General features: G+C 43.5%; 1 protein-coding gene across 1 annotated transcript; it reads right to left on the bottom strand.

The window, feature by feature from the left end:
• Positions 1 to 1,118: 1,118 nt before the first annotated feature.
• DLEU7 (deleted in lymphocytic leukemia 7) lies at positions 1,119 to 9,128 on the bottom strand. Its single transcript, XM_065397472.1, has 2 exons — positions 8,646 to 9,128; positions 1,119 to 1,325 (listed from the first exon to the last, which is right to left on the bottom strand). Exons 1-2 carry the CDS (start codon positions 9,126 to 9,128, stop codon positions 1,119 to 1,121), a joined length of 690 nt encoding a protein of 229 aa, XP_065253544.1.
• Positions 9,129 to 22,602: the final 13,474 nt, after the last annotated feature.

Raw genomic sequence — 22,602 nt, forward strand, 5'->3', positions numbered from 1 at the left:
CCTTAATTATAGCTGAGACCGGCACCAGTGTAGTGTTAGGAGTCTCATGTGAACATAAAAGATGGCAAATCAATCAGTATACAGAGTCACATGCAGAAAGTAATCATGTGGAAATTCACTACCTTAGCCAATGGAAAGAGACTATTTTCGGTCTCATACTCTATGCAGAATGCCTTCATCCATACACAAGTACGATAAAAATTGAGCTGAATTTCTCCCTGTCACATGCAGCTGCAGAAAAAACCTCAGACTATGGAAACTCCTGGTTTGGCAGTATATGAGCAGAGTTGTATGCCTGTGTGCTGTACAGTTACTAGAGCTGGGTGAGTTTTGCAAAGCAATTTCCACAAATATATGTTTAAATCTTTGAATACATTTGCTTTGGCCACACTTTGTGCCCCTTCTGTCTGCTTTCCATTAGCATTTATGTGCTTGACTACTGAGGGCTTTTATTTACCGGTATTTATTTTTAACAGTGATCCTATTGGGTCTAAAAATTTTCCCCCTTTTTCCTTTTCTGAATTGGCAACCCTTCAGATCAGTTGTTTTAGATCAGGGTAGTAAAGTACTCTAGAGAGCGTCTCCCTTTTAAAGCTATCTTTAAATACTGTGCACACAACATACCTCTCAGATGTGTTGTCCTGGTGATAAAGTTACATTCTTATGTACAGCGCTTTCTGTCTCTGAAGTATCAAACTAGCACAAAGAATGATTTGAAAACATGTTTTCACTAACAGTGATGTAGGTTAATAGAATTCCAAAGGTCCAGTCCTCTTCTCCACCACCATTCTTTTTACCAATGTCCCAATTTTAGGGTCCAACTCAATAGTCCTGGTTCATGTGGGGCACAATTCTGCAAGGTGCAGATCAACTCCTGGAGGTGCCCTCAATTCCCATTCATACCAGTTTGGCCAGGAAGACAAAGGGTGCTCAACACTTTGCAGGATTGGGCTCTTGATTATGAAGTCCTTACTCATGTGAAGTCAATGGGATCACTCGTGTGAGCGGAGGCTTCAGATTCAACCTTTTAAATTACACATCATTTTGGAGGCAATTGAGAGGTAGAGTTGTACTATTACCTCTTACACATATTAGTCACTCTTTTCTGTGTGACTGTTTCACATCTCTGGGAGGTTTTGTAGGATTTGTCTCAGTGAAGCTTGGGCTATGGCATACAAATCGGAGGGGAAAACTGCAAGTGAATGAATCAGTTTCTCAACGATGGTCCTCAAACACTGGTGTGCTGCATGTAAGTCTCTGTCAAATCGCTGCCCCTCCAACTGTAAAGCCATACGACTGCAGATGTTTCTAAACTCAATGCTATCCTAAAAGCCAAACCAAAAAGAAATGAGTGACAAGTAATGCTTTAGCCATGCACAGCACATCTTTCTAGACAGAAACCTTCGGCATGAACTTTCATTTCTGATCTTTACACATTGCTGTAAAGTGTCGTGACGTGTAACCTTGTGTCAATTTCACCTACCTGCTTTTAAATGTCACCAGTCTCCACTGAACTTTAGCAGCTTCATATTAAAAATTATCTTTCAATTAATCATAATTTTAGTAGTTTAATTTGTGATAACTGTCTCTGGACTGATTTTGATATTCCTGCACACCAAAAAGGCCCTCTGGCTTCCCTGAAAACTTGCTCTGCAAGCATAATCCATGCTAGGACCTGTGTCCACTAGGGAAATGCATTGTGTTGAACAACGTGCTAATTAACCAGTTCTAACCAAGTGACTTTGCATCTAGTGTAGACCATGCCAACCATGTTTTAAAAGTTAGGTGGACATGGTTAACCCTAGGGGGATGCTCACTAATGCTTTTTAAACAATTTATTCTTGTCTATACTTGGTGCAAAGTAGTGTTTAACATCATGTGTGTTAATGTATTCGTTTTGTTACATAATGCATGTTCCAGATGAACCTTAGGAGAATGTTGGTCTTTGTCCCCCTATAGTAGCTGCTCCACATAAGAGGCTCATGAGTCTGCTACTTCTTCTAGTTAATATACTTGGTCCTTTCTCTGAAATGGTAAAGGCTTGTGCTTTTAGCTCTCTGAGAACTGAGTTTAGACTCTGTTGTCAGCTGTCCTTCTTAAAGGAATGCAGGTTCAAGCCCCTCATGGGCCAAAGCTCCATTATTTCAAATAAAGCCCTGTTAAAACTGCACAAATGTGTTTAATCTAGGCAGTACCTGCTACATTATGGTAACATTAAAGGTGATCTGCAAACAAAATATCAAAAAGGAGTTAACACTGAAATATGTGCTGAATGGCCTCACTAAGCGGGCAGGGGTGAGCAATCGGCACAAAAATAATGCAAAACTAACCAGTTTGGTTTTAGACTCCCTAGAAGTCCTCTGGCATTTGTTGGAAGTCTGCAGCAGGTGCGGAGATTCCATCATTGTGGAATGTCCCCAACACTGGAAAACTGGGGAGCACTAAGGCACGACCCTAGGTAAGTGGCAATTTTTTTTCCTTTTAAAAAATATTTTGATTGTTCCTTTGAAGGTCACCTTTCGAATCCTGATCTATAAAGCTCCCTTTAGTAGAATTCAGAAATTTCCTAGATATAAAATCCATAGTGCAATTTATTTTACAACTTAATGTATTTGAATAAGTAAACAAGCTAGTAACGCCAGCTTTTCCAGGTGTCCAGCACATGGGAACTTTGGGATACAGGACAGAAAATGAAAATTTTCATTCTCTCCTTTCAAAAAAAAAAAAAAAACCATCAACAAAAAAACACCTGGATATTAACTAACTGAAGTAAATAGAAAAGTGTGCTTACTAAAAAAGCCCTTCTGTATTAGGACTCCACTGTTCTAAACCTGTGAACTGAAGTGATCGAGAGCAATAGCTCAAGTGGTTCATAGTTTCTATTAAAATACTAACACAATAAATATTTGCAGTGATTTCATTTGAAGTGTTTTCAATTTCAGTGCAGGAGCATATCCTTCCTGCAGCTTTTGTTTGTCAAGACCCATATGTTTAGACAGATGAGTTAATATCCCACATGGCACTGACAGAGCTACACCAGAATAAGAACTGCATGGCCCACTAGTTCTAAATCTCTTAAAATTAGGACTTAAAATATTCAACCAGTCTTTGACTGCTTTAGATATTTGTCACCTGACATTGAGCTGAATCAGTAGGACATTTCTACTTGAACAGCTTTTATTTTTGAGCACTATTGTAAATATATTAACTAGTGTTAATTACTAGTGTAATTTAGTTTATGATGATGCTTAACAAGACACCATTAAAGAGAATAAGGCCTGTTTACTTCTGTCATTTTTTACTCTTAACTGTTAAATAGATAAATCAAGTAGATCTTTATGGTTTGCAGTCAGGAAAATTGTTTTTTTCTTAAGCATGCTCACAAGTGCATGGTCTAGTGGATTTGTTATGAAGTTGGAATATAGAAGATTCTAAGTTCCAGTCTGCTCTTTTGCTGACCCAGTGGCTGTGTCCACATCAGGCATTTTTACCAAGAATTTTCCACGACTATCCCCAGTTCAGCTCCATTGGTAGCAGCAATGATGGGAAAGCTAGTGCAGACAATGTTGCTGGCATTCATTAGCATTTTAACCACCATGTTGTTTATATCTGCTGTAAGCAGTGTTAGACAACATGGTGGCTGAAAGGCCTGCAACCACCAAGTGCCTTGTCTATAATACTGCTTCCATCACTGCTGGTACCATTGGTGGAACTGAAGCAATGGTGGAAATTTTTGGCCAAATTCTAGTGTGGACCAGTATTGATCTGAGATAGGGCATATAGGTGCTACCATAATACAAATTATAATACATCATAATGCCTGGTCTTGAAAAGAACCACAACTGAAGTAAAGTTTTTTAAATGTAATTATAAGATGGTTTGGCCCCATTTAAATGGGCAAGTCCAGTCAATATTAGTAAATGGCTGGGGAGCCATTGTGCTTTAAACACAGTAAAATATTTAGGGAAGATAGTGCTTTAAGCTCCTTGCCTTAATTTGCTCATCTATAAAATGGACATAAGTAAGCATTATTGCATAGAGATGTTAAGAGAATTAGCTAATGTTTGTAAAGCATTTTGAAAATATAAGCATTATAGACGTGCTAAATATTATTTCTCAGAAAATTAAACACGTTAGTTTTCTTGGGGTTTTCCCCCCTTCCTCTCTTCCCTCTCCCACCTTTGAAAAGAGTTTATTTCACATTTGTAAAAGGTGCCACAATGACAACACTAAATATTTGAGTCCTCCCTCCTCAGAAGAGGTATAATGCAAGCTTCCCTGCCAATAAGCCTCAACTTCTTCCGAAGGAACGTCTGTAGGGGTGGTCGTCTTAAAGTCCCTCCAACCATAGTGTTTCAAAACATTTATATTTAGGAAGACTGATGAGTCATCTCTCACAAAAAAATATACAGCTATTAATAATTTCTTGTAAAGTCACTGTGTGAAAAAATTAAAACCAGTTATCCTATGGTTTGCTACCATATAGCCTCTTTCTAACAAAGCAGGCACAAATGCAGAGTACAGAGCAATCATCAGGGTGAAGAGATTGTTAATGTCATGTAGCCATGAGTATGTATTTTCTCACTGAATTCATAGTGATTCTGGGGACAATTCCAAAAGTGATCTCCATGCTGTTAGAAATAAAACCAAAAATTGTTTGTCAACATTTTAAATATACCCAAACAACTTAAAATGATGCTTATAGTTTGTACTTTAGAGCAACCTCTCCATGGTCAATTTTCATATTAATTACTGTAAGAATGAAAATTCATTGCTAGAAGATACAGGAATTATGTTATAACCTCATTAGCTACCCCAAAAAAAGTGTGTGCGTGCGCACTTAATTGGTTTAATGTGTGGTGGCAGGTAAAGATTCTGTTGCTGTTTTATAAGAATTCTGATGAAGGTCAATTTTCTGGTTGCCATCACCACTAAACCACTCTTCATGAATCAGCGTATCGTCTACTCTAGAGCCAGTTTTGTGGGAAAAGAGAACCTTCCCTTTGGGTCAGAAATCAGCTTTCAGAAAATAGGATTTTATTAAGTGTAATTACAAATACTTCATTGCAACAACTATCAGTTCTATAGCGCTTTGGAAAAAATGGTGAAAATCATGTGAGAAAAGAGCACGGTGCTTGTGTTGCTGGCACTACACCCTGGCCATTTTCTGAGTAGCTAATGTGTTGGCATTACAGTATTTTTCAAAGATTATCATAGCTAAAGAGGACTAGCTGGAATACAGAGCCTAGCTCTTCTAGTCCTCCAGTTTGAATCTAGTCTAGGTCAATAGTTTCTGATGTCACATCTGTTGGTTGCTGAGTGAGCATATGGCTTCAGTTCTGTTCCCTATATATTGCTCTCAATATAGCAGAAAAACAAAAATCAACAAACAGTGGCACTGTTGCTGACAGTCTGAGCAGAGAGACTAGGGATGCAGACCCTGATTCTACAAAGAGGTCCCCCTGGGCACACCCTTACTCCTGCACAGAGTCCCACTTCTTTCCTGGTGTATATTAACATAGTTCCATTGATTTCAATGCAGCTATGCCAGTTTACACCAGTTGAGGATCTAACATGGTGAGGCAACAAATAGGTATAAAGGTTCACCCAGATGGATCTATTCCTTTATGATCATGGAGACCCTCTCACACCTAGCGACAGAACACTAGTGGAGAGGCATGGGGAACTCGCATTGTCAGGCAGGTCTCACTATCCAGAACTGTCCGTCTGCCTCCTTTCACAAGCACTATTTTTTTTTTTAAATACCAAAACTGTTTTGAAACTGTGATAGTTATTTTAACTTCCTAGTATAATTTATATTCCATTTCCAGCTGGCTAAGATCCAGTTTAGTCCAATCCAATCTTGTTATACATTTCTGAGTTAGTAACACTTCAGTGACCCCTCAGTTACTCCAGCTCAGGAGGCAGGATGTTATCAAAGAGCAGTGGTAATGAAGTCTGCACCTGCCCATAGCACAGGGAAGCTGCACACTCCCATTTCAGGAATCTTTTCATTTTATGTTTTCTTTTCAAATACACACAAAGTGCTGCCCAAAATACAAAATCTCTCACTTTTAGTACTGTACTGACTGATCTGTTCATCCTGGAAGTGCATAATTATGGTAGAGAAACATATATTAGCGTGGATGTCTGAAATCCAAAGTCACTAGTATATTGTTTGTGGATGATGATGCCGGTCAAGTGACCTGTCACACTTAAAGGAAGGTCCATCAGAATTCTCACAGGAGCTTAACTTTCCATCATAAATTAACACTGAGCCACTTCTCTCAGGCTTCCCACACCAATATTGTCTAATGCATCCTGGGAGCTAGAAAAGGCATTGCTTTCAGGTCTATGGTAGTCTCTGGAGTATGCACGTTTTACTATGTTATAATGCTGGTTGTTTGGATCTTTTTTCACAAGCCACATGTAGCTACATTTTTGGGCCACTTTTATAGCAACCTGTGACTTTTTTTTTTTCAACTGACACCACCAATAAGAATATAAATAAGACCATTTCTGGACTGTCTGGAGCAGCCCCGCAGAGCAACTGTAGCAAGTAATGAATGTATTTGCGGTATGACTGAGACCAAGTTGGCCATTTAGCACTTAAGAGCATTTCTGTGCTCTGAGGATGGTTGTGTTTTGGCTGTAGAAAGTGTGACTGAATGGACAGCTGCTATTTTTATTCTGTTTGAGAGGTTATGTCCATGTCATCTGAGAACTGCAGCTAAAAGTTCAGTTGTAAGAGGCTTTTTCCATCTAAATTTCCCGGCAGGGTGAACATGTAAACTGAATCCTTGGAATCCAACTGTTTTAAAACTAAAACCTGCAGCAGTGAAATTACTCACAGCTAAAAGACCTAATTAAATTACTCAGATTTTATGGAAACACACCGCAGAATTTATTTAACCTAGTCATAGAAACTGACCCAGGAAAATCCCAGTGTTCAGTTGGTCCTGATAATGGGCATTCCCTGAAGAAAAGATCTAACCTGACTTCAAGTAGAATAGTAATATGAGAATCCAAAGTTAGTGTTATTCCCAGTGGCATCTAAAAGATGCATTCACCCACACAGATATTAAAGCTCTTCTGGGAAAGAATAGAAAGAAAATAAAGCCTTCTTTGAGGTGGATGTATTCTATCTGGTTAGTATTTGTGCTAATGAAGAATATTATTTATTTTTACATATTAGCAATGACGGTGTCATATTGGAAAGTCAATATTACAACATTCCAATAAACAATTGTACATTTGTTTTTCACTAGCATAGGAATGCTAGGTCTACCCGTTTCAGCTGATTTTTTTTTTTTAAATCTTGACTTTTCCCACTTCACACAAGGCTTTTTCCTCTTTGACTCCTTACCCCCCACAAGTGAATTTATTTCTGGTGAAAAGTCTTAGATTAATACACCTGGAGACTGAAATAATCTAGACCAAAATTTTCAAAGGTAGCCTGTGATTTTTTTTTTTTTTTTGGGTGCCTCAGTTGTTGAGTGCCCAACTTTTGAGATACCTTGGTTTTAATTTTCAGAAGTATTGACCAGCTACAACTTCAGTTGAAGTCAGGGGGAGCATGGGTGCTCAGCACCTCTGAAAAAATCAGGTCTGTGACATGTCTCAGACTGGACACCCAAATACTCAGGCACCTAAAATCAGAAGCAACTTCTGAAAAGGTTGACCTTGGTTTTTCACTGAACAGATATGGCTCCAGCTTCTCCCACACTGCCCTGCCAATGCCAATCTGCACCTGGAGGGTCTGCCTGCTAAGGTGAAAGGGTAGAGACATCCGTATATTGGTTCAATTTACAGCCTCTCTGTTAGGAAGATCAACAAGAATGCGAACTGGGGTGAAATGTGCTTTTTGTGATGTGTACATCTGTTGTGAAAAATTAGACAGAGACTACAATTCATTTTACATAATAAGTCATCCTAAGGTAATGACTTTTGGTCACAATCAAGCTGGACCAAATTTGAACCCAGAGACCAACAGGTGATGGACTCTGTATCACACACAGATGAATTACCCAGTCCCCTATGCATGGCTTTTTCTTGAATGTCAAAGGGCCACAAGAATTTTTGTTGTGATAATATGCACCACCCTTTTACCAGCAAAATGAGGACCTCTTCTTACATACGTTCACTAAATCTCAGCTATAGATATAACTTGTCATTCTGGAATCATATGCGATGGTTCTCTTATTCGATGAAAATCGACATTTCACTTACAAGTCACTCTTTGTCTCTTCATATTTGTTGTCTGGGGCTCTTCAGGTACCATAACAGCATATGGGAGTTTGAGGCTTTATGTGGAAAATGTAAATATCGCCTAAAAAAAATTCTACGCTTCCTAATTTATGGTTTAAAGCATCACTAACCCCAACTACAACAAAAGAGCATTTGTATCCAGTACCCCCGCGGTGCTAGCACAAAGGATTGTCATTGACTTTATAATTATTTTGTAAACTCTGTACAATCCTAAAATGATTTGGAGTAATTACTTCATTGCAAATTAACGTAAATAAAACTGCTCCAGTCAGTCTGACAGAATCCAGCATATACAAGGATGCCCCAAACAGTGCAATTAACTGCCCATTTGCAGAAGGAAGCCCAGGACAAGAGTCCTTTGATCTCTCACTACTTACTTTTAGGTGAATAGGAAAAGGATGTTCCTGAAACAGAAGGAGCAGGAGAGTCTGTTCCACACTGACAAGCTGGGATGTTGAATCTATTATTCGGGACAGCATGCTGTGCACAGCAATCTGTGCAAGTGTTCGGGGCCTGGCTGGGCCCAGCTGTCTTGAATCCTTTGGCCCGGGCTCACCTGGGTTAGAAAGAGCCTGGGATCCACATTCTTCTTCCTCCTCAGAGGTTTTGCTTGCTGCTCTTCTGCCTTCCTCCTGCTCCTGAGCCTGACTAGACCTGGCTGCATCCTGGCCCTGTCCCATGTCATGCAGAGCCGGGCCATACATACCTGTGCTGAGCGGTGGAGAGGCCTGATCCAATTTGTAGTGGGGATGGCAGGCTCTGGCATCCTCACCTTGCTGCTGGTGGTGCAAGAGCTGCAGGGTTTGGAGAGCAACCAGCTGGTGGTTGAGAGAGACCAATAAAGGCACTGATCTGGCCATCAGCTCTCTTGCCTCCGGGATGGAGTGTTTTTAAACCTTGTTTGGCCTTTTTCCCTCCCCCTCTTTTCCCATCCCTTCTTTTCTTATCTCTTCCCCCAGTGGGTGGCCACCTGCCCCTCCCCTTCAGCCTGGGGTCAATAGCTGTGGTTCATTTCAGCACTTGTTAAAAAGATCAGCCCTTCATTGTATTTCTTGGACCCAAGCTCCATGGAGCTTCTCATGTGTACATTTTCAGACAGGCAGCTGGTTTCTTCTCCTTTCTGGAGAACGACCTGCATATGCACTGTATTTTGTGTGGGTGCCTAAATTTGTAACACGTTTCTTTTAATACGTTTGCACTAGTTGGTATAAATCCTTATATGGTTTCTCCTGGGATGAGATCTATTAACTCTCTCTCATTTGAGGGGTGAGGGAGGGAAGGGAGACTTATTCTGAACTCGTGTGTAAGCAATTTTTAAAGTCTCTCTCCCTTTGGAGAGGAAGGATTTTACAATGTGTTTCAGTGAGTAATTTTAAAATGAGAGTAGGGCCAGAAGCAAAACCTTACATCCAAACACCTCCAAACTTCGGGGATGTTAAGAGCTCGGTCTGAATTCTGCATCTCAGGCTCAACTCTATGTATTAACAGGCTCTCAGTAGTTTAAAATTGCTTTCATTCATGTTGCCCCCATCTGACAACTAGAAGGCACATAAACATAGTTGTAATGGTCCCTCGCTCTCCTGCTCAGAGGGAGGCCACTCAGGCTGGTCCTGTCTGGCCAGGACCAGAGTCTGCAAGACAGCCAAGCGCCCACAATAGGGCTGGGCGATTACACTGTCAGGCTTTAGCCTGGGTTTGGGTAGCTCAAGTAGTCAGCTCTTAAACAGAGTCTATCCAGGCTGGCTGTGGCCTGGGCAGAGCTCAGGCAGCCAGCAAGCAAAACAGTCTACAGGTGAGTTGGGGCCTGGGCTTGAGTAGGCTCAGATTGCCAGCAAACAAAACAGTCTCTAAGGGCTGGCTTTGGCCTGGGCGGAGCTCACCCAGCCAGCAAACAAAACAGTCTAAGGGTGACTGGTAAGGGAAGCTCCTCTTCAGAGCTAGAGCCTCCTTGCACAGTGTAGGGGGTCAGGGGAACGCAGGGCCACCCTACTCCACCGCATCCCAGTCCAGGGCCTTGGCAGGGGCAGGATTGGCTGTCCCTGCGTCAGCGGGGATCCAGCCGCAACACGCCGACCGAGCCACACCTGGCTCTGCAGCCGGCTGCTCCAGGACTGCCCCGGGCCACTTCCTGCCACCCCAGGGTTCGGTGCCTCCAGGCCTCTTCTGGTTCCTTGGGGTAGACGGCAGCAGGGACTCCGAACCAGTCCTTGTCAGCATCTGTGGATTGGGCACTGCCCGGTAAGGGTTCCTCTCGGGGACACAGCCAAACCAGCAGAGCACCCTTCTCCACAGGCTTTCCCCTAACTATGCTGCAGGGCCGGCCTTTTATACTTCCAGTGAGGGGGGCGGGGTGATCTAGACTCCGCCCTCCAAGGGGAGTATAATGGTCCCTCGCTACAATAGTGTAAACAAGACTTCTGGATTGACACTGGTTTTCCAAGAGAAACGAAGTGCCTGCTTCTAGGAAAGGGGACACTTGTGGTGAGATGGATCATCAATCAATTATTTTTTTTGTATATTAAAGCTGAAATTGTTGTTGGTAACATTAAAATGTTTATTTCTCTGCTTTTGTTATTATTTTATTATGAACTCCAAGGTGCATCAAATAATCTAAACCTGTAAGCTTGACAGTGCTCTTTTTGGAGCGAGGAAAAATCCCTATTCAAGCAGGAAAGTAGTTGGAAATAGGAAGAGTGAAAGAGTCCCACCTGAAATAACTCCCAAAAAAGGCATTTCTGGCTTTGGAAAGTGAGCCAGAAGGATCCTATATGTTTTTGTATATGGTCCCCAGGAGACTTAAAACTGTAAGATTTGATGCTAAACCTATTTCTGTGCTGTGAAAACAGGGACAGCTATACAAATATTTGCTGTTTTTAATTAAACCTAACATTGCTACTTCCTTGATTTAAGTTAGGGCAAAGGACTGGCAATTTTATGCTTTGATAGATGAGGAAAAACGGTTGTGGGTGTTGTGTTTTAGAAAAATGTTATAAAACAAGAAATCCGAGGGGAAACGCCTCAAAGGCTATCATAGTGCAATCCTTCTGCTTTCTCTGTCAAATCATTTTTTTCCCTTATCCATTCAGCAAATGTTTCTACTGGAATTCTGTTATTTTTTCCTTGAAAATCTTATATCTAAACTTTTTTCATTTGGTCCCAAATTAAACTTTAGCTCATGTTCTCTTGTTTTCATATTCTTTATAAATGTAAAGAGGTTTGCTTTGATTGGGGATTCAGTTCTGAATTCTAATGCCCTACTGAGGTCAGCTGGCTCAATGCCTCACAGTGCTTCCACTGGGGAATTATTGCTCCTCACTGCCCCGTACTCCAGGCTGTGCTTTAATGTCACAATCTGATCCAAAATCATAATCCAGGAAATGGACTTGAGATGAGAAGGAGAGAAGTTGCTTTTATTTTATTTTATTTTTAGGGCAAGGAGGCAGATTTTGTAAAAATGGAAATCCAAGCGTATATATAACATGAATGGCCAGTCTAGAAAGAATTTGTGTATGGTCTGAAATTATGCTAGAACTGAAACTGTCCTTCTCTGAAGCTGCTGAATTTATTTCAGAGAACTCTGCTCAACCTTTTGAGAGGTTTATGATTAATCAATAGATATGTTGTAATGAGAGATTTTTGCTTTCAGCTGTTTTGAAAAGCCCTGCAGCACTCTGATAATAAGCTTGCAGAAAAACCTCGGAAGGGGTTTAAATATTGTGAAATTACATTTCTTTTAATTGGACATAAAAAGAGTGGTGACAGTATCAGGACCCTTTAGTTTGCATGAATAGTAATTAGTTTTAAGATTAATTTCTACTTAATTAGAGCCTTAATGTTAGTTTAAATTTAGAAAATCCAACATGGCTGACCAAGATGGTGGCTATAGGGATGATGTAGTACTGGAGAATGACTCAGCAAAATCTTAGAGTCCAAGATGGCATCAGGGAAGGAGCACTTCTAGAGTGACAGCATGCTAATTAAAGGCAAGCACATGTGAGTACATGTGACGTTATGCTAATAAAAGGGGAGGATCTAGACAGGAAGAGAAAATATGCTAATATCTGGAAGCTGATTGGTTGAACCAGGTTAATAAATTATGTTAATTAGCTGACCTTGCGAGAGCAAGCAGCATATAAGGCCGACAGCCAGCAGGTTGAACTTGTAGTGGGTTTGGGGGTCGGTGGAGAACAGTAGCTGCAACTCACCTGCTAAGAAAAGATGCTATCTGGAAAACATCTACCTGAGAAGAAGAAGCAGCAGCAGTAGAACCCTGAGATTACCCTGGCAATGGCTACTAGAGCAACCCAGCCAACGAAGAAGGCAACAGCTTTTAGGACAGGACAGGCTTCTGTATCTGTCACCAGAGGGCAGCTTTCACCTCAGGAGCTTCTCCGAGATCGAGCGGCCACCTCAACTAGCCATAAGACAGAGCAGAAGGACCCTTAGACATAACAGAGGGGATCTAAGAAGGAGTGTAAGTCTGATTTTCTATCTATTGTTAAGGAATGTGTGGGTTTCACTTGTAAATAAGGCTGGATGCTAGTGGTCTGAGTGAGATCTCCCCTACCCATTCTGTGACCAGCCTGATCAGCCCTCACAGGATGTGAATGTAAATAGGTAGTGTTAGGTATTAAGTGTTTGTTAGATGTTAATGTCAATGTGAATGTGAAATAAATATTTTATTCTTAATCTGTACATGTGGTAATGATTTCTCATATGCGTATATAGAGGCTGCGCATATTACAGTGTATTAAGTATGAGATTAATTGTAACATTAAGTTTAAAAGCCTTTGTGTATGCGGGACCACTATGTGCTTGTTATATTGAAACCACTGTATTTCTTATGTGTTAAATATATTCTATGTAGTCTGTCTTTTATTTTGCTGCGGCACTTTAATTCTTTAATGTAACTCTATTGCATTTTACTATGTTCTGTGTGTCCTTGCTTGCTTCAGTCACTACATTATAACCACTTATTTCCTTTAAATAAATCATTCTTTTGTTTTCAAAGAATTACTGTTTGTGTGTCCATTCTTGATTGGAAGGCTGTATCCGTGCCTTTTAAGGGGTTAGCAAGACTAGCTTGCTCTGGGGAGCCCTCTGCGGGTGAGAGACAAGCCCCCTGGTAATACTCTGGCAATTCCTGTAGGGCAGACCACAGCCTTGTTTACCCTTTTTGTTAAATTAGACAAATTTGTAGGTAATTTAATTTAATTAGCAGCTAAATTTGAGGTTAACAAGATCAGCAAAGCAGGGTGGGCCAGTGGATGATGCACTGGGCTGGGATTCAGGAGACTTGGGTTTTGCTCCTAGCTATGTCAGCCATGCTGCATGACCTTGAACAAGTCACTTCACCTCTTGGTGACCGCTTCCACCCTTCGTCTAGTTAGGTTTGTAAGCGTCACTTGAAGTTTGCCAGCTCCTGGAATTCTGGCCTGAGCCTCTCGGGGGTCGTACTCCCTACAATAATACACCTTCAACAATAATGGCAACCTGAGCCCTCTGCCACCACACCATTTCCCAGCATGAATGGAGACAGAATGGACTAAACTTCTACTAAGGCTGTAGGGAGGCTTCTGTGATGTGCACTAGCAGTTTGCTGGGCCAATGATGAGCCAGGGCTGCTCAGCCCCTCAGTGGGAGGGGACAGGCTAAGTTTTGGAGCTAGCGTTCTGTTTCTTTTCAGTAGTGATCCAGTGTTGGACAGCTCAGTCCAGCTGCCCCTTATCTATCACCTCCCGCAATTCTACAGATTTGTGATTGGCCCCACATAGGGGCTGCTGCAGCTCCTAGGGAGACTCGGGCTGCAGGCAGGCTGGTCTAGGCCAGGCGTTTTGAGAGCAGCCAGGCAAGGGTGCAAAGCCAGTGCTTCATTCTCCATAGAAGGAGGAGAGGATGGAGAGGAAAGTCCCAGCCAGTCCAGTCTGTTCAGGGAAGGGAGGAGGGAGGTTTCTGCCAGTTAGGGTCTGTATGGGGTAAGCGGGAGGGAGGAAAAGTCCTGGCTGGCCCTGGTTTCTCTGGGGGAAAGAGAGGGAGGGAGAAGTCCTAAAAATGTGAAGGGGGAGAATCCCCCCCACACACACACACACACCCTCCTTAGGAAAATTCTGGTTGTGACCCTGTGGTCAGGCATCTGGTACCTGCTCACGAAAGGGATGTGCAAGGGGGAGGGGATGACTGTGAATTGGAGGTATCCCTATCTCCCCATCTCTTTCAGGCACCCAGCACACACACACACACCCTGCCTCCAGCAGGCACCCATTACCCTTGTGCCCCCTGCATCTTCCTAGACACATAGCACACGCAGCCCCACCTTTTGCAGGCATCTGCCCACCAGCTCCCTACATCTCCCAGCCCGCCTACCATACCCGATCTCTTCAGGCATTGATCGTACACGGCCTTTTATAGAGGCCCTGGCGCGCGTGCACACACATACTTTTTCTTGCTTTCTGATCACTGGTTTTGAAAAAGTCTTGCAGAGAATTTGAATTGGAGGAGGTTTGGTGGAGGATGGTTTGGTGCAAACTAGCCTGTTACTTGAGTGTGAGAGCACGAGTGTGTTACTGGGATTGGCTATGAAGCACTCACCCTGTCCCTCCAGAAAGAGGGGAGAGACTGCATGTGGCTCTTCCTCACGTGTGTCTCCTTGTGGGGTGAGATGGGTGGTGTATTGAGACTTACTTTGACTTTGCAGAGTGACTGTGTGTTCGTCCATTCCTCCTTCTCACCCCTTATCCTTATGTCTGCCTGTAGTGTCCACTCACTCCTCGGGGTGGACAGGTTTCTCTCCACATCTGTCTCTCTTTCTGCCTTCTTAGCTCCTTCAAGGTACAAAAGATCCTCAAGAACGTCTTAAATTTTTCTAAAATGTTTTAAAATTTTAGATTAAACTGTTTAAAAAAGAATCAGATTTTTCTACCAACTTAAGTTTTATATATTTGCCAACTTTTTGTTTTGGCTTAACCCAATTTGGCAGCAGTACCAAGTGAGAATGCTGTTTCTGAGCTGAGAGAGAAGCAGAACTGCCTAGGAGGTCTCTGATTAACTCCCTCTCTGTGCAAACAGAGTCTTTGAACTGCAGTGGGAGCTAGTGCATGGGCCAGACAGTTCCTGCCCTGCAGAAAGCAGCATTCAGAGCTGCAGAGATCCATGAGCCGGCCAAGGCCTCCACAGGATACCAAACAGAGAGCCAGGAAAGGACCTAGCCCCACCCTGGGGCAAAGACACAGTTGGAGGACTCGTTTTTGTTTTGTTTAAGCTGGCCTCCATTCACAGCATTGCAGCACTTGTCTCCAGACTCATCCTCCGGGTACCATTGGCCTGGGAAGGTAGCAGGGAGAGAGCTGGGGGTTGGGAAGAGCTGTTAGTGCTGGGAGATAGGGAACTGGTTGATGTGTTAGTACTTATTAGTTAACCCTAACCCTGTCCTTTGCCAGATTGTATTTACCAGTTCCCAATAAAGCCCCTTGCTGTTCTAGTGTTTTAGATGGGTCATTTCTTTGCTGCAGTTTGTGTGGATGTACTTTGTTTCTTGTGTAGTGGGTTTTAGACTCATTGCCAGCACTATAGCATTATTCATTTCCCCAAGGAACATCAGCCCTTCTGACCTGGGCACAATGAGGCATCACCTTGGGTGGAGACACCAGGCGTCACTAGAAAGCACACAGGAGAACCAGGACCCAGCCTATCTGAGAAGAGGAGGGAAGCTGCTCCCAGTAGCAAACTATAAACACATAGGAAGAGACAGTCTCGGACTCAAAGGGTTTACAAGCTGTAGCCCTTCCCGTGAGAGCCACATCTCAGGGGAGGGGCTACAGTTTGTAATTCCTTTGAGTCTGAGTGTCTTTTCCTATGTGTTTACACAGAGCTTAGCATAAGGGGGCCTCGCTCTTGTTTGAAACCTCTAAGTGCCACCACAGAAACAAACCACCCACCCACACCTAAGAGAACATTATTAAGGCTGCAACGCCAAGCACTTTGAAGTTAGGAAAGACCAGAACGAAGGAGGCCTGTGGTACCTTACTTCAGCCCCCTTCGGTATATGCATTAGGATACAGTCTTTAATTACGAGATCACATGTATATGGGACCCTTGTGCCCCAGTCAGTGTTCTGAATGGATGGTGCTCATTTAGTGAGCAACTACTTAATATTATGATTTCTCTTCTTTGTTCAATGTGTGGCCTTAGGCCTTATTTATTGCATGCTATTCAAACCCTGCTCTGAAGACAGGATTATTAATTTCCTCTTGAGCTTTTCTATGGTACTCATCACCATCAGAATGCTTCACAAATATTAATGAATGTGTCTTCACCAAGCCCTGTGGGAGAGGGGGTGGTATCTATTTTACAGGTGGGGAACTGAGCCCTGAGAGATTAAGTTACAAGGTATCCACTAATTTTGGATGCTCAACATGAGATACCTAGGTCCTGATTTTTCAGAGTATTTAGCATCATATAGCACTTTATATATTCAAGCACAGCTCCCAAAGACTTCATCCGCAGTGGTTAGTGCTTAGCATTTCTGCAGATCAGGCCCTAGGGTTTCAAATCAAGTGCACAGCAGATGAGGAACTCCCAATTAGTGACCACCTGTGAAAGGTTTTGTTTAAGTGACTTGCCCAGCATCACACTTTGTGGCAGAGACAGGGATAGAATCCAGTTCTCCAGGGCACCACTCAACTGCCTTAACCATAAGGCCATCCTTTCTCTTCCTGCAGTCCCCTGCCTCATTCACCACACACCTTCCAATTTCTGCAAGAAATGAAGCAGGTGGTCCTACAGACAACGGCCTCCTTCACTACACCAGCATGATGCATCCCCAGAGCAGGTCCAGAGTAACTGATAGCAATAGTAGCTGGTCATCTTCTATGAGAACCATAAAACACATGGTTTGCCATTGGGTTTCACTGTGATTTGCTGACAGCAGAGGAATGGTGAGACTAAGGCACCTTGGCTCCATTCCAGGCTCTGGAAGGAGTGTTCTTGGCACAGAATCTTCTGCCCATTCCTCCCAAGCTTCTTGCTCTCTTCTACCTCATCCCCTCCAACATGTCCCTGTCCCAGCCCTTGCTCTTCCCCACTCTTGGCTCCACATCCCAGTCTCTTTGCCCAGCCAGTCTCAGTTTCCTCCCTCCTGCCCAGCTAGTCTAAGAGGCCATCCCTTGGTTCCATGTCTAATCTGTCTGTCTCCTCCACTGGCTCCCTCCTTAGTCTCCTTCTTGGGCTCCTTATACAATCTCAGTCTTCCACTCCTAACTCCTTCTTGGCTCCTTGCCTCAGTTTCCTCCCTCCCCAGATCCTTGCCAAAGTCTCTTTGCCCAGCCAGTCCCAGTTCTCCCCCTGCACCCTAGTTCCTTCTCAGCTCTGTCTTCCCTCCTGCTGGTTCTTAGTCCCAGTTTCCTTGTCCAGCCGCTCTCCCTCCCTCCCTTCTCCCTCAGCTCTTTGACTGATGTCAGGGTTCCCCCATCCTTTCCTCTACTGCTCCAGTCCCATTCCTCCTTGACTTTCAGCCCATCTCCTTGTTCAGCCAGTCCCAGCCTCCCAATCCCAACCTTCCTTCCTCCACCCATCCCCCAGTGTCCTTGCCCAGCCAGTCTCAGTTTCTCTCCCCCCACCAGGGGAGGCGAGATGTACAGGCCCGTGGTGCCTGTGCTCCAGCAATATTCAGAGCATGGGGGCCCAGCTCCACCAAAGTTCGGGGCCGAGTCTCTCCCCCGGCCCTGCCTGCCTCCCCCGGAACACCTCCCCCAAGTGTCCCTGCCTGTGCCCTGGGCAGTGGACAGCTGACCCCTGCAGCTCTGTGCTGCGGCACCCGGGATCAACTGCCGCCGCAGGGTCCTAGCGCCCACCACCACTAGTGCCAAGGCAGGCTGACCCTTTTCTGACGGGACTCTGCACAGCCCCCTCCCCCACCCTGCCCACAGTCACTACTCCTGCCCCACACTGGGCAAGGGGCAGCCCCACCCCCAGTCAGGCTACAGCTGTTCCCTCCCTCTCAAAACTGAAACCATGGCAAAATGTTTGTTATCTCCATTTGACAGGGTTGTGGTCTGTATCCATAAATCCAAAGTTTCTCTTTTTGTAGACACTGGTCCACATGCTTAGCAACAATATGTGGAAAGGTAAAAATTAATGCAAAAGCTCTAAACGGTCATCCCCCGACCCTCATCCAGGAGACAAGAGAGGGTGTGAATTGGGTAAGGAGAAAGGCCAAAAAAAAATTGTGGGGAGAACAAAGCACTTGGTTTAACCCACAATGATTGGGGGGGGAGGTGTTGAATGTTGGGGTGTTTTTAAACTTATTTTAAATAAAGCTAACTACATTTCAGAACAAAACGTTTCAAATCCAAATTCAAATGTTTCATTTAGAAAATGTCAAAACAAAATATTTAGACTTTGTCAAACTTTTTTTTTTTTGACTGGAACTCTGCCAAATTCACAAATAATTATGGTTGATCTGAAGCTGCATGTTTCAGGGAATAAACTATTCATCCAAAAAATTTTCACCCAGCTCTACTCAGGAGGCCTGATCCAAACCCCATGAAAGTCAGTGAGTTTTTTCCATTGACTTCAGTAGGCTTTAGATCAGGCCGAGGGATTCCCTCTCCAGCCTCACAGCAGGACCTGTAGCCATTCTCCTGCCTCTCCTGTTGCACCCTGTAACTTTGCAGAAGAGAAGGAGCTGGTCTGCAGAGGGAGTTAGCACGGTCTCAGATAACAGTAACTCTCCATAACTTTTTCTGCTGACTACCACAGTGGCAGAGAGGAATGTGCCACTTCAGGCTTCTCTCATGCCCCTTTCCTTGATACCTTTTCCAAACAGCCCATGGGTTGCATGGGTGTCTTGAAGAGGAAGGAATGGTGGCTATGTCAAGTAGGGAACCTCCCTTCTGTATGATGCTACTGAGGCTATAGCACAGGTTTGCTCCCTCCCACCCTGCCCAGCGAGGAGGAGGGGGGGGGGAGTATATATGTCATTATCTGCAAGGGTTTCCTTGTTCCATTATTGAAAAATAGATGCCATTTACTGTATTTGCATATAACGGGTCTCCAAATGCCCTTTCTGTTTGATCTAAGAAACAATTTCTAGCTCTTTCCCTACAAGTGATAAAATTAGTGGTGGTGGGAGGGTGCAGATGAGGGATTCCCTCACTGTCATTGTACCCTTTTAAAAAATATTATGGGCCAGATTTTCTGGTTCACTATCTGCTTAGTACCCCTCTTGTCATGTAAAGCAGCCAAAAAGCTGGTTTAGCATGATTAATCTGGGTTTATGGCTGCTTTGTGTCACTGCAGAGATGCAGTGCAGCTGGAACAGACTGGTGAATTGGGCCTTGAGTGTTTCTGGTCTGAAAAAAACAATCAGCAGTGAAATGGTTAATGGTGTTGGCTTGTTAGTAGCCACAATTAGTCATAAGGAGTCAAGGGGTCATAAGGGATCAAGTTCATCTCTTGTATAATTCCATTACAATTCAGTTAGAGTTATACAAGCAAGGAATTTGCCCCACTGAGTTACCAGCACATTCAGCAGAATGAGAGGAAGAGATACTTTTCTTTTCACCTGCCAGCATTTTGAAAAAACGCAGTATTTTTCATATCACAGTTCTTAGACAATCTTTCCAACCTACAAAGCAGCAGAAACGTCTTCTTTTTTCTTTAAAGTTGAGATTCTGTAGAATTCAGCAAAATCCATGGGATTTACATTGCACTTGTGTAACCCTTCTGCCCGTCTGAGTTGGCAGCAACAAGGGCCAGGTTCAGCATCTACGGGTTCCGTTTCAATAACGCAATGCAAAACTGGCTCGAGCCCCCACCCAGTGACAATTACGTACCACCCCTTGGGCGCCTCTAAGAGGCAATACTTCCCCTCTCGCAAGCACGGAGTCTGAGTGTAGCAAAATCCTTTTAATAAAGGAGGGACACAATGCGGCATTATGTTAGGGAAACACCACAAACAGGATTCATAACACAAACCATGAGCAAAAAGACCCACCCCCAAGTAAGTTTGGCAGTATCCTTTTCCTCTCAGGGTCTTAAGTCCAACAACCCAAAAGATCACCCCAAAGTCCCAAAAGTCCAACATCCCAAAAGTCTCTTGAGTCCAGCAACCCAAAAATCACCCAAAAGTCCAACAACCCAAAGGTCTCTGTCCCTGGTCAGTGCAGCCCCAGACTTCAAAAGTTTATCTGCAGAGTTTTAACCCCCCCCCCCCCCCAGCCTGGGTGGAAATGGGGGGGGAAAGGGGGTAGACAGGGTGTTAACGGGCACCTTACATGGTCCGAGGCCGACTGCCCCACTTCTCTGTGGGGTTCTGCTGCAGCCTCCACCACGAGCCGCTCCACTCCACCAGCCATCCCATGAGCTGCTCCAGCTGTCCCGCAAACTGCCCCGCTCAGCTCCGCTCTACTCCACTTGCCGTCCCGTGGGCTGCTCCAACCATCCCACAAACTACTCCGCTCTGCCAGCTGCTTGCAATATATCATCAGGCGCCCCCACTAGTTAACACAGCACTCAGCTCTTAGTAATTTTAGTTCATAGTAGGGGAGCCCCAGTGCTGGTGTACCACTGGCCCAAAGTGAATTCAGCACAGCAGCCTGTAACTAGATTCTTAATGGAATCAAAATTAGCTCTACTATTCAACAGTGGAGAGAGGAGATGACATTGGTATTTCGGGCCCTCAAAAGGGACCCATATCATCAGATACAAATACCTGTCCCCAGCCTCTCTCAATTCACTGGGTTTTGGAACCCATGTCCCTTGTCTAGCGAGTGCTACTTAGTTGATGGTGAGTTCCTCTGTCATAAAACAGTTCCACTGGCCTTGATTCACATAATCAGGATAACAACACTTTATTCTTCCTGCCCCAATAACAGAGAAACTGGGGATCCCACAGCAGCCAAAGTGACCATTTGGGCAGCTGTGGGCTCATGCTAGGCGGGGTGGGTGTGCCTATGCAAACAAGACCAGCCCCTGAAGTTCTTTTCCACAACTCGCCACAATTCACCACCAGATTTCAGGGTAGAACTCATCCTGACTCTGCTTACACTTGTATTCTCATAAGAAAAATCAATTAAAACATTGTGACTTTAAAAAGGGGGGGAAATCTGCAGGAACACCCTAAATCCAAAGATTTTCTGCACCTGCAGACTTTTCTTCTGTTCCAACTCATATTGTGTTCAGACATAAATAGCAGCTCTGAAGGCACCGCTCTACTTTTATTGTTGTTTTTTCTTTTCAGAATCTATAGATATGATTCTTTAAATTCAGGTCTCATTTTCTTTGTCATTTGAATTTCCACCAGACAAAATGTGGGTATTTCCAAAGACAGTACTAGAATAGTTGGAGACCAATGGGTAGACTGGATGTACCAATCCATGTGAACTTGGGAGGCTGTATGTAGTGATATATGGCTGCATAAATGCTCAGCCATCACAGATGTCAGCTAACTGGAACTGCAGCCGCGTGCCATGAGGAATAGAACTTATAGCTTTTGGCTCCAAAACCAAATCCTATTTAGTAGCAATGGAGTTACATCCTCTTTTTTAATTCCCCAGCAATAAAGAACAAAACCATTACAACATGATAAACATCTGAGTACAATTTAAAGAACCAGGAAGGCTGCAAATAGTATTATGTGTTATTTGAAGCACTCCTTCTGCATTGACAAAAGGACAATAATGGAACCCATCGCCAAATTCATCCCTAGTGTAGCTATACTGAAATTAATGGTATTACACCAGGAATTAATTTGGCTGCTAGCCTCTGTCTGCTTGCCAACACTTAAACCTCCTCCAGACAGTTATATGAAATGTTGAACACATCTACCTACTTTGAAATATTATGTGCAAAGACACTGTTGATGTTAAACATTTTTGCAATTACAGTAGTTCTGGGATGACACCAGTAGGAGACCATAATTGGAGGGAACAAGCTGCTTTGGAAGAGTTGGTGTCAAGCATGTGTTTCCAGAATATATTGATCCAATTTGTACATGAAACTATAAATGGAATCAGGCAAATTTATAATACTCTCTCTTAAATCACATTATTTAAAAAAAAACGTTGATGCTATTAAGGAGCAGTATATACAGTTACAAGGGATAGGATAAAAATTTATAAGGGATATAAACCCTCAAGAATCAAGGCATAAACCAACCACTAACTGCCTGGGATTAGGAAGACATTTACCCTAGAGCAGGTTATTCCATAATTGCCCTTTATCGGGCTTCTGATGCTTTCCTCTGAAGCATCTGGAACTTGTTACTGTCAGACAGACTAGATAGTTTGATCCAGTATGGAAATTGCTATGTTCCTATAATAAGGATATGACGATGGA

The sequence above is a fragment of the Emys orbicularis genome, chromosome 1, assembly GCF_028017835.1.
Source record: "Emys orbicularis isolate rEmyOrb1 chromosome 1, rEmyOrb1.hap1, whole genome shotgun sequence".
NCBI lineage: Eukaryota > Metazoa > Chordata > Testudines > Emydidae > Emys > Emys orbicularis.

Excerpts from the sequence above, each read along its gene's own strand:
- DLEU7 (XM_065397472.1), bottom strand. The coding sequence starts at position 9,128 with ATGGCCAGATCAGTGCCTTTATTGGTCTCTCTCAACCACCAGCTGGTT. Across the intron at positions 1,326-8,645 it reads CTTTTCCTATTCACCTAAAA|GATAGCATTGAGTTTAGAAA; the intron begins GTAAGTAGTGAG and ends TTTGGCTTTTAG.